The 11862-nt window shown below is 41.5% G+C and overlaps 2 protein-coding genes across 2 annotated transcripts; both read left to right on the forward strand.

Moving 5' to 3' along the window:
- Positions 1-3897: 3897 nt before the first annotated feature.
- LOC106491431 (feather beta keratin-like) lies at positions 3898-4248 on the forward strand. Its single transcript, XM_067313115.1, has one exon. The coding sequence runs from the start codon at positions 3898-3900 to the stop codon at positions 4246-4248; it is 351 nt and encodes a 116-aa protein (XP_067169216.1).
- Positions 4249-11303: 7055 nt separating this feature from the next.
- LOC106491433 (feather keratin B-4-like) lies at positions 11304-11648 on the forward strand. Its single transcript, XM_013951037.2, has one exon. It carries the CDS (start codon positions 11304-11306, stop codon positions 11646-11648), a length of 345 nt encoding a protein of 114 aa, XP_013806491.2.
- Positions 11649-11862: the final 214 nt, after the last annotated feature.

Consider the following 11862-nt stretch of genomic DNA (forward strand, 5'->3'; position numbering starts at 1 on the left):
CTGTTGGTAAATACTGTCATCAATACTGTCAATTAAAACATCAGTATTAGTATACTGAACCAAGAATGAGTTAAGAGTTTAAAGCAAGAACTATCAAGTCTGCTGTGGAGGGCGAGAGAGGGAAACTGCATAGAAAGGCTCCAAGTTACAAGAAATTTTACAGATTTAACTGCTCAAAGCCTCTAAGGCATCCATTCATTTCGAACAACCTAATTAATTACAGTTCAAAAGTTATTGCAGGTGGCATTTTTCTTGACAAGGAAACCATTTCATTTTCTGTGTTGCTGTTTCTCCATGTACAGATTTTTGGGTCACTTTTACATCAGTCCCATTGCACTGGGATTACCATAGGATTCCAGTTCCATTTTAATTAAGTTCCCCCCCCCCCTCCAGCCATTTAGTCACTTGTAGGTGTCTCAGGAGGATGTTCTCATATCATGCAAAGACTTTAATTATAATCTGAATATACAGGTCTGTCCCTGGTTATATAAAAACAGCTGTGAACTTCTGGTTCACTCTAATTCATCTCAAAGATCAGGCCATGAAGTTGTTCTGAATATACAATAAAGTGGTTGAAGTTAGAGCACTAATTATAGTCCTCTCTTTGAAAATATTGCCTTTTAAGTCTTTGAGTCTGATTTTAAAAGTATTTTGTATTTTCCAAGCAAAATTTGGAAGAAGGAAGAATAAAAAAAATTGAAAAAAGTCATCTGGGGATGTTGTTATGTAAATTAAATCCCCAAATGGCTGCTAGATACCAGCTGCTATAGAGGAAATTATTTTTGAAAAAGTCTCTTAATCCCTTAGTATATGGAGAAGTACTGTGGAATGGAAAGGTTTGTGACACTAGGAAAGGATAGGATAATTTCTTTGAGACTCTCCTTGAAATATGAGATGGCTTAAAACAAACCTTGGGCTACTTTTTAATTAAAAATAAAATAGTCCTAGTTCCGGCAGCCAGGAACAATGACATTAATTTTAGAACACAATGATTGACCTTCACTCCCAAATCTTAATAGTATATTATTATATAAGTGATATGAGAATTCAAATCTGGGTCACATATCTTAAATTTCTACATAATATTATACTTTACATGCTTAAAGCTTTAATAAAAGTTTGTGATAAGCTTTGAAGTTCTCAGATCATGAGGAGCCTATCACCAAGTCAAACAAGTTTCTTTTCCCAGGGGATCTTCACAAAGACGCTCATAATTTAGAGATGATTTACATGTCTCAGTAGTTAAAGTGCTAGGAGAGAAGAGACCTGAGTACTGATCTCTGTGCTAAGGATGGTTTATGTATTCTACCCCTTTACTATTCATTCTGCAAGTCCTCCCTGGAGAAGAAGTTCAAGTTCTATAGCTTGAACAATCCAGAAAGCAGTGCGAAGTGACAGAAAAGCTGATACCAAGTGAAGAAACTACTGACATTTTGTATACATTCAGCACTTCTCCAGCTGGGCTACCATCAGTCTGTAACACATCTTGTACCTGACCCTGCAGAGGTAGCAGGAGAAATGAATACTGTAATAGGAAATGAAGAATTCTTGTATATGACTTCCGATGCCTCCACAGCTGAATTTTGCAAAGCCTTGTCTTTTGCAGGGCTTTTCCTTGACAGCAAATGTCTCAAGCAATGCAAAATACTTATGCATGTGTAAGTTAACCTAAAATCAGTTGCTACTGTATTGAGAGCTGAGATAAGAATAAAGGTGGGTCTGTGGATTCCCCAGATGAAGAACTCCTAAGAAACCAGGCTCAGAATTAGAGCCAGTCAGCAAATATCTTATATTCATAAGATTTGTTCCTCAAAAACTTCCACAGACGTGCAATAGTTTGGTATTATCTCATTAGAGATAATGGTTTCTTTGGTTTCTTCTGCCTTGTCAAAAAAGCAGTGTCTTAAATGTTTTCTAGTTATATCACAGCCTTTGCACACAGCCTTTTAACTCTTCATTTTCTCCCAACTCTCACTGTAACAACACAGTGAGACACATTGCCTCTCCTGTTGAGGCCTGAGCTAGATTTACATTGTGCGTGCGTTCCTGGCCATTTTTTGAAAAACTCCATGTCTCTCCACTTCCCTAAGGGCTTGAATCCCCAAACCAGAAGTGCTCATGGTTTGACTTCCAGCTCATTAAGAGCTGAAATTCTATATGATTTGCAACAGTATTTACCTTGGAGAAGAGGGCTTGTACAAGGGACTGCATTATGTAAATTCTGCTTAATCTCCTTTAATGACACCAGACAGATCCAAAGGGGTTTTGAAGGCAGAATAAATTCTTCTGAATTAATCATCCTAATGTTAGCAGAAATTAACTTGGCCCAGAATATTTTAAGATGAAAGAAACTTGTGGTCAGGTATACATGTAATAAATACAAATATTGAGGCAAAAATACATGTAATCAGAATTGGCTCATAAATAACTTCATGAACAAAGAATGTCCCAAGTTGCTGGGTGACTTGGGATGTAGTATAAAAACCTGAGCAACTCAAGGCTCTTCCATCCATTTCTCTTGCCTTCTTTGCCTTGGTGAATAGGGTAAGTCTGTATTCATCTTTTCTCTTTCTACATGGCGAATTGTTACCTTGACAATTTCTAATTTTATAGCTTTTACTCTATCATATTGTAGTACATCCAACTTTTTGCTCTGAGGGAGGTAGCTGGGAAGAGTTTTTACACAAAAGGGGAAGTTTTCTGTTGGTAGGAAATTATAAAAATTGCTGAGTAGGGGGATCAGAGACAAACTAACCAGGTAAGTTATTTTATTCAACTTTGGGACCCGAACAAGTTAGCAGGTCTTAGAGCTGAACATAAGAAATCTGCAGTGAGGTCTTGGGTCTGTCCAGAGCAGTCTGTTGGTCTGTGGAAAATTCATCTAAGGCCAGAAGTTCAGAAGAACAAGGGTCCTGACATGCTGGCCAATACTGGCACTTAGTTCTTTGCCATCCTGGGCCACCAGATGTCCAAATAGAAAGCAATCCTCACTCCATGATTGTCTTTGAAACTCAATTCATAGTTCACATTCAGGCAAGGAGTGACCTTTTATCACTTGCTCTCACATGCTCCAAACAACTGTGGACAGATTTCCACTGCAGCTTCTGAGATCTGCTGAAAATTTTAGTATTAATAGCAAGTCACAAGAAATAGAAGTGTCCCTGAACTCAGCTACCAGCTCTTCCATTTCTTATCAAAGAAATTTTGAGTGCTTCAGCTTTCATTTTTCAGATTCTAAAACTGGAAGAAGGGACCAAGACAGAGCTTGCATGAGAGGAACCCATAGGAAGGAAATGGGAAAGGCTGTATTAATGCTAGGTAGGATGTTTGTCACCATCCACTGCTGAGTGAACAGGCAAGCCTTGGTTCAGGAATAGCAAGTCAGGTCTTACCCATTCCAGCTGAGCACTATCATCCAAAGGCTACAGAGTCCACCTTCATTTCTCTAGGAGACAGAGCTCTAATAGTGTTCCTGCGTACTGCCACAACTGCAAGGGGCAGTGCTGAAAGTGCCTTTGCCAGAGTAGCATTATGGCCATGTGGTTAGGGCACTAGCTGCAATGTGAAAGAAGAGGTTTTCAGCACCAGCACATACCCTGGTTCCTGGATGAGTTTACTAACCACAGAGGTTTCGGGGTAAGTTACTGACCAAGATTCACCAGCTCTACCTTCCCTAACAGTCACCGGACTGGAAGAAAATGCAAACTCAACCCTGTTTTCAAAGTACTCGCTCTGGATCTGAAGCTAAAATATCTTCCTTCCCATGCAATCTCCTGTTTATTTGCTATATAATCTCCATATTGTAGTATTTCAGCTGTATAAATAGAGTTTAAATACAATTTCTGTATTGCATTTACTTCCTTCTCTCTGTTTCAGATTTACCTCCATCCCGCAGACATGTCCTGCTACGACCTGTGTCCTCCCACCCCCTGTGGCCCAACCCCGCTCGCTAATAGCTGCAACGAGCCCTGCATCAGGCAGTGCCAAGACTCAACAGTGGTGATCCAGCCCTCTCCCGTGGTGGTGACCCTGCCCGGACCCATCCTCAGCTCCTTCCCACAAAACACCGCTGTGGGATCCTCAGCATCCGCAGCTGTTGGGAGTGCCCTCAGTGCCGGGGGAGTCCCCATCTCCTCCGGTAGCTCCTTGGGATTTGGGAGCTTTGGTTATTCAGGCCTGGGCGGTGGGTACAGCCGGCCCTACCGTCGCTACAACACCTACCGCAGCGGCTTCTATGGGCCATGCTGAAGTCCCGAGGAAGATGCAAGAAGAAAGGACCAGAAATGCTGAAGCAGGACCCAGACGAAAGACTGAGCTCATGGCCATGGTTTTTGAACACGGTGTTGGACGCCCATGACTCCACCAGCATTTAATGGAACTGTGGGAGCCTGGCATCGCTTAAAATCAGGCCTTTGCTTGTCTTACTTTTGTTATGCTTTACTTTATATTTCTGATCAAATGTTTTGTTTGCTTATGCTTTATTGTATTTTACAATGACTGGGTAAAATAAGGAATTCTTAGCAATTTTTCTGCATGACTGAATTGGTACAGTCCACTTACACAACGAAGAAGGAAGATCACATTTTGTTGAGAGTGTCATTGTGGAAGGGATGAGTGGGTACTGTCCTTACTGGACCCGGGAAATATATTCCTTATCGTTTACATTGCTTCCTTCCGTTTCTCAGTCTCATTAAATTTGTGCTGCATCATACTCTGGGTCTCCTTGTATTGCTTTCTACTCCCAGCCCCTTTTCCAGCCTGCCTGCGGTGAAGCAGGTCCTTCTGCAAATCTCCAGTGCCAGAAATACAGTACAAATATGTTCAAGCCAATTGCCAAAGGAGAATGAGACAGATCTCAGTTATGGAAAAAGTTTTTCTTTTCCATGTGTAGTACAAATTCCCTCAGATTCCACTCTGATTTGTCGCAATGCTATGCATGTGCATCAAGCCTAAGAGAATTTTTCAAAGGTTAGGGATAGATAATGTCCCCCTAGAATGGATATGTCTCCTACTGTTGTATAAGCAGGATTTTTTTTGCTTCTATTTACACCTTAAAGGTCCTTTACCAGCTGCAACATGAACACAAAAACAGGCCCTTTTGTTAGAGAATATCAGACTGAAGTGGTCTAGAATTAATCGCTCTGCATAACTTGCTTAGCATTAGTAGCTAAATTTGCTGAAGCCTTAGGCCGCAAGCTGTGACCTTTCACCTAGATACGCTGAACTTTTACCTGGGTAAGTAAAAGGGGCCCCAGAGCCGGTTCAAGCCGGAGAGATAAAGAAGTTACGCGGACAGCAGGAGTAGCAGTCTTGGAGATAAAAAAAAGCAGCAGCCTGCCTAGAGACAGTGAAGGGGCCCAATGAAGAAGGGGAAAACCTCAGACCTAACTATTACTATTGGTCCGAATTATCACTTGAGGGGTGGGGAATTTAGACTGTAAGGGTATTTCTTTGTTCGGGGTCCCTCTTCGGAGACACCCAGCTCGAGCTGTAATTACTGCACGTGTGTCATTAAATTTTATTTTACTCCAATCTGACTTCAAACTTCTGCCTCAGTGGGAACCTAGGGTTGGGCCCTGTTATGGTGGCCAGCGAACCTAATTTTCCATAACACTTTAACTGTTTTGATATGGATTCTCTGTGAGAAAGTGTTTGTTTTGACAGGGATGGCTTTGATGAGGAACAAGAATGGTGGAATAAACTCATTTGAGAAGGGGAATGAGCTCCCCTTTGAAGAGAAGTGGAACAGGCTAATTTCAGGGAAAAGCTTGCTGAGGGGAACTCTATTCCTCCTAATCCTTCTGTAGACATCATAGATAAGAGCATCTATGCAGAAGATGGGGCAGAAGACAGAGATATGGCACAAAAATCTGGATGGGCATGAGGAACGCTAGAAATTATGGGGATAAACCATTTTCTGAAGTGCTACTTCTGCTCGTTTGGTCTCAGTTTGCTGCCTAAGTAGGATACATGCTATTAAACTTGGATGGCTGAGTAGCCTCAGAGGTGAGGAAGAGAGGGCTATGTGGCATTTTTGCAACTGAATCAGCCACTGACATTTGCTGGATTTCGAAGCAGATCTGGGAGAAAGATATTAAAAGATTTAAAGTTCTGACCCTTTCCCACTGTCTCTTTATAAACTGGCTCCTATCTGCTGTGCCTAGCAAATTTAAACTTTATGGGCCAGTACTTTCTTCTAGCTTCATTGTCTGTGTTGTAATAAAGGTCTTTTTTAATAGATCAGAAGCCTTGGTCCCTGTAGGGAAAAGGTTTGAAAAGCTCTACCTGGAGGCTCTGGGTGACTCAGTGTCCTGTCTCCCCACACAGCTCACAGCCTGATATCTGTGATACTCCTGGCTTGGAGCCTGTCTCTGTGTCTGTACTGATGTTGAACTGTAATTAAGCCTGGGAAAAGATGTTGACACGGTTATTTGACTACAGTCATTAGTGGAACTAAATTAAAGGTGGCACATCAGTTCCATGAAATAATTCATAATTTCAAGGAGTCAGATTTCTTAATAAACAACAGAAGAGAACGGAAAGTTAGCAGTTTGATATTATAATACAGCAGAAGGCTAGCCTGAATGAAATGTGTAAAGTGTATTTTTGCCGTCTCAACTGGAACTATTGCTTGGTCAAAGGGGATGTGGTCCAGAAAAGTCATCCTTCATTTGTGGTTGTAGCAAAACAGCTTTCTCTTATGGAGGTCAGCCCGCATATATGTCACGGCTGAGGAGTTAAAATTGCACAGTTTCATAGAGGCTGAAAAGACGCATGGCCCAGGTACTACGGTTAAGGTACCTTTAAGATAGTCAGACATACAGATAATGGCATTTTTCACTACAAAAAAGGTTTGTTTGTTTGTTTTTTCTCTCTGTTGTTGTAACTGCTGCAATTCTCTGTTTTCTTCCAGCGAGCTGCCCCAAACCTTCTCCCTGCAGCAGCATCCCCTCAGCACCTACAGCCTTTACAGAGTTACTATCTTCGTGCATTCAGACATTGCAGCAGACGGGCTCAGTGTGCTGCTCATTTGTTCAAAACAACAGGCCAAAACAAACCTCAAAGCATCATTTTCTCCCTTGTTCCTATTCCCAACAGCCTTCTGATTCATACTGCAGCAACACGGGGAGCGCAGCCACCAAGTGAAAAGTTTCTTTGTTTCACTTTGTAGCAAATCGGAAAGTGTTTCATTTGCTGCTACAGAGTATCAGCTGGATTACAATGTTGCAGCGACATCTCGGCTCCTTTCCCTTCTGACAATTTATCTATCCAAGGTGCTGGCGTGCAAATTCGCAGGCTCTCAGGCAGCCTGGGTGCAATAACACATAGAACTGCTGAACAAAACAGATTTCTGCAGCATAAAAAGTAGTGCATGGCAGCATACACATGCTCTGAACAAAAGAGCGGTCAGGGTTTTCCTAAGTTTCTAAACTCACGTCTAATATCTGTCACCGGTTACCTGGAAGGAACAAAGTCCCATGGAGGGAAGCAGGACAACACGAATTCTGTGCTGGGCACTGAGTTTTTGGTGTCACCATTGGTAAAGATGTATTTCGACAGGAAGTTTTGAAGCCAGAATCTGCTGTGTGTACAAGGATAAGAAAAGAGGAAGGGAGGATCTGAATAGTGAGAGCTTTTATGACTTTCTCAGGCTGCCTGAAGGATCTGAGACATTCTTGCACATCTACAAACTAGTTCCCGCATTAATTTTTTTTGCATATGGCAGTGCTCCCATTAGTGATTTTTTTTTTGTTGTTTACTGTTTATGTTTATTACCTGGACTTATCCTGGCATTAGATGAAAACCACAATCCACAGTGTCCCTTTCATCTTTATGGTTTGCATCCTTTAAATATGCCTGTCTCCATTAAACCGACTCCACCTTCCCAAAATGTGGATGAGTCAAAATTCAATTTGGTTAGGAATTTTGTCAGCTCTTCAGCATTTTCACCTCACTAGCCCTTGGGAGTACCCCCTACTGTCACAGCAGGAGCTTTTAATTTAAGTCCTGAGTGTGCAGTTTCATCCTTGATAAATGACTGCAAAATTTAGGTTCACTGCTGTTTATAATATGCCAAAGAGCAATATCCTAAAGCTTTCAGCTCCTCGGATGAGGTGATCAAGCCAGCCAGGCTAATATGAGGTATGATCACCTTCAGGAGAGGACTTGCAAACCTTTTATCTATCTTAGCTTTTGATGAGTTTATTTTTAAAATACATACTTTTGCTATGGTCAATAGATTGTAATTGCTACAGAGGAATATGTTTTTAGCATTTTGATGCTACAGAGATGTGTTTTTGTGTGTGTGTTGGTAAAAGCACTGGGAAATGACAGGTAAATCTGAAGGGACTGGAGAGCTTCACTCATAGTGTCACTGATAGTGGCAGTGTGGGTATTATCATCACATATGCAAGAACATCCTGTAGCTGATGACTGGAATGTAATCTTTAAACATTTGATTTTGTGGGCACAAATACTTATCTACATTTTAAGGAAAAAATGGAATAACTCTGAAGCCATATAATGTGATGTAGGTTGTGAAATGCAATTAGTCATCCTGGTTGCAAATTTTGAAAGTGTACTATTATCCAGATGACATTCAAGTATTGTCACATACCTTTAAATTTTTTGATAATGCAGTATTTGCATGTCTGAGCCATTAAAGAAAATGTGTTATGAACTTTGAAGGCCTTTGTTCTTCAAAAGTGTAAAATCAGCATCTATTTCCCAGGAGAGCTTCATGAAGATACTCACAATTTAGAGATAATTTACATGTCTCTAGCTAACCGATTAAAATATTAGCAGAAGAGAGACTGGAGTACTAACCCCTGCCCTAAAGTCTGCTTATGCATTGTATTCAATTACTTTTTAATCTAGAAATTGTCTTTGAAAAAGAAATTAAAGTGTTGCACATTGCAATGCTCTCTAAGATTATGCAAACCGAAGACAAAAGTATTTGCTTTCAAGAGAGGAAAAAAATGAACATTATACATACTTTGCACTTCTGTAGGTAGCTACCATTAATTTGGAGTAAAATTTTGTATAATAATGCAAGACATAGTAGGGCAAAAGTATAATATAATAGCAAATGTAAAATTATCTGGCAATTTAATGACCTCTTAGGTAAATTTGGGCAGAACTTTGAGTACCAATGTCTCCGAGTAGTCTAAAATTCACCTGCAGCCTCAATTTGACCTTAATTATTTTCCTGGAGTTTGATGAAGGGATTAAGCAAAAACCGCACACTCCTTAGATTAAGGACCTTAAAAACTTGGTCTCCAAATTGAAGACCTGTGTTTCAAAGTCCTTCCTGGATGTTGACTATTAAATGATTAGATTGGGCCACTGATACTCTTTGGTCCTGTCTCCCAAGTCAAGAAAGTCAAACAATTTACTCCCTCAAATAATCTGCTCCCCAGTAGGGACCTTTAAGACCAAATCAGTCCAGTCAGCTCTGGAAAGCGCTGTCAGTGTCAGCTTTAGTTTTTGAATTTGTGCAGCTGTCTGGCCATTTGAGAGAAATTTGAAACACCTACAGCTCAGTCTTCCTTACAAGTCCGGAAGCAGAAATACCAACTTCTGGCCTTTTTAGAGCGCTGGTTCTCAAACACTTGCACTCTCCTTAAAGGGGGGGGGGGGGTGGTCTACAGGGGAGTTTTCAAACACATGCATCTTACCTAATGTATGTATTCATCTATGTCAAATGACACACACTGCATGTATTTTCCTTAGGATGCAAAACAATTTCTTTCGTAACTCAGCAGAATAGGTTCATCTGACCAGGAATTAACTGGGCTTGTAAGATTTTAAGATAAAAGAGACTTCTGTGGTAGAGGCATATATTATGGCGAGGAAATTAAAACAAGGTAATAAATACAAACAGTGCAGAAAAAGCAGATCATCAGCTGGGGATATTTTACATACAAGAAAACTTTAACAAGTGGCTGGTAAATAGCTCCATGCACAAAGTATGTCTCAGGTCCTCAGGCACTCTAGGACACAGTATAAAAGCCAGTGCAGCACGAGGCACTTCTATCCACTTCTTTTGCTTTATTCTCCTTGGTGAAAAGGGTAAGTCTGATCTACTTACTGTCTTTCTACATCCTGACTTGTTGCCTTCATGATATTTTGTTTTTACATGTTCTTTTCTATAGCAGTCTAAGGTTTATGCTCTTTATCAGGGTACAGGAAGACTTGCAAGGAGCTCTTTCTATAAAAGAGGGCAGCTGATTTTTGAAGGGTGGTGAGTGCTGAATGCAGGACTTTAATATTTTAGGTGGGTCACTCAGTTCCTAGACATCCAACCTCTGAAGAGGAATTGCTCAGAAGGTAGCAGTGGACATGGAGCACCTGTAAAAAGCTTTTGGCTCTCTCTTATGTCTTTTTCTGATGATAGATAAGTATGCGGGTTCAAATTTTCAAAAGTGCACTGAACAATATTGAAGGTGTATGCCTTCCTGCAGTAGGATACCAGGAAAAAAACAACCAACCAGAAAAACTCTTTCTTTCTTCTTAAGCATTTTGAGACCAGAAATATTGTAATCATCTGCTTCTAAAATGCTCTGATACCTGAAGCACTAGATATCCATAGCAGCATCTCAGTTACCTGTAACTGAAATATTAACAGCGTAGCTTCCACAAGCTCTATTTGCTAATCGAATAATTTCGCACACTGTCAGCTTCCATTTCCCCCCCTTCTGAAACAGGCAGAAAGCTACTTTCTGCACAAGACTGATATAAGAGGACATAAGGCCAAAAAACAGGGGAAGGTTATATAAGAGTTAGGCAGAATGTTTGTTGCTCTTTTGCTGCTTAAGAGACAAGCCCACCTGCAGGGAGGATAACAGGTCACTATCACAGGTCAGCGTCACATTTTCAAGTTATGCTCCTTATTTCTATGCACTGAGGAATCTTTTTTTTTTTTTTCCTCCCTTCTTCTCTTCTCTCTGAAAATCAAGAAGTGGTATAGAGTTTCTCCTAGCCATATTTTAGGGGACTGTAAGCCTCATTTCCCACCTATTGCATGCTCCATACATCCTGGAGGAGCGTCCTGGGAAATAAGCTACCAAAGACAGCACAGGAGCAGGTAGAGCTCCCCTTGAGCCATCTGCAGTGTAAAGGAGTCTGGGTTTTCACTGAAGTCTTCTTTCGACCTAAGACAAACATATTATTCCACTCTCCATGCAGTCTTTAGTTAGTTTCTTCTATTCTCTAACATCTTAGCAGCTCAATTATGACTAGAATTGCAACTTCTTTATTGCATTTACTTCTCTGTGTTTCAGATTTACTTCCATCCCAGAGACATGTCCTGCTACGACCTGTGTCCTCCCACCCCCTGCGGCCCAACCCCGCTCGCTAATAGCTGCAACGAGCCCTGTGTCAGGCAGTGCCAGGACTCGACATACGTGATCCAGCCCTCTCCCGTGGTGGTGACCCTGCCCGGACCCATCCTCAGCTCCTTCCCGCAGAACACCGCCGTGGGATCCTCTGCATCTGCAGCCGTGGGGGATGCCCTCAGTGCTGGGGGAGTCCCCATCTCCTCTGGTAGCTCCTTGGGGCTCGGCAGCCTTGGCTTTTCAGGTTTAGGCAGCCTTTATGGGAGGCCGTACCGCCGGTACAACCGCCGTGGGAGCTACGGGCCGTGCTAAAGCCATGGGGAAAACCCACAGAGGAAGGAACAACCAGAAGCTTGGAAGCACGATCCGGATGCAGGACTGAGTTCATGGCCACAGCCACATGCTTACTGAGTACCCTCAGCTTTTCCCTAAGCTAATGGGGCTGCAGGAGCTTGGCATATTTTTAAAGATTAGGCTTATATATGTCTTATTTTTAATATTTCTGGTTTAATACCTTTCTCTTTAA

This window comes from Apteryx mantelli, chromosome 31 (genome assembly GCF_036417845.1).
Source record: "Apteryx mantelli isolate bAptMan1 chromosome 31, bAptMan1.hap1, whole genome shotgun sequence".
Classification (NCBI taxonomy): domain Eukaryota; kingdom Metazoa; phylum Chordata; class Aves; order Apterygiformes; family Apterygidae; genus Apteryx; species Apteryx mantelli.

What these genes read in the sequence shown, in the direction of transcription:
- LOC106491431 (XM_067313115.1), top strand. Translation starts at nt 3,898, where the DNA reads ATGTCCTGCTACGACCTGTGTCCTCCCACCCCCTGTGGCCCAACCCCG.
- LOC106491433 (XM_013951037.2), top strand. Translation starts at nt 11,304, where the DNA reads ATGTCCTGCTACGACCTGTGTCCTCCCACCCCCTGCGGCCCAACCCCG.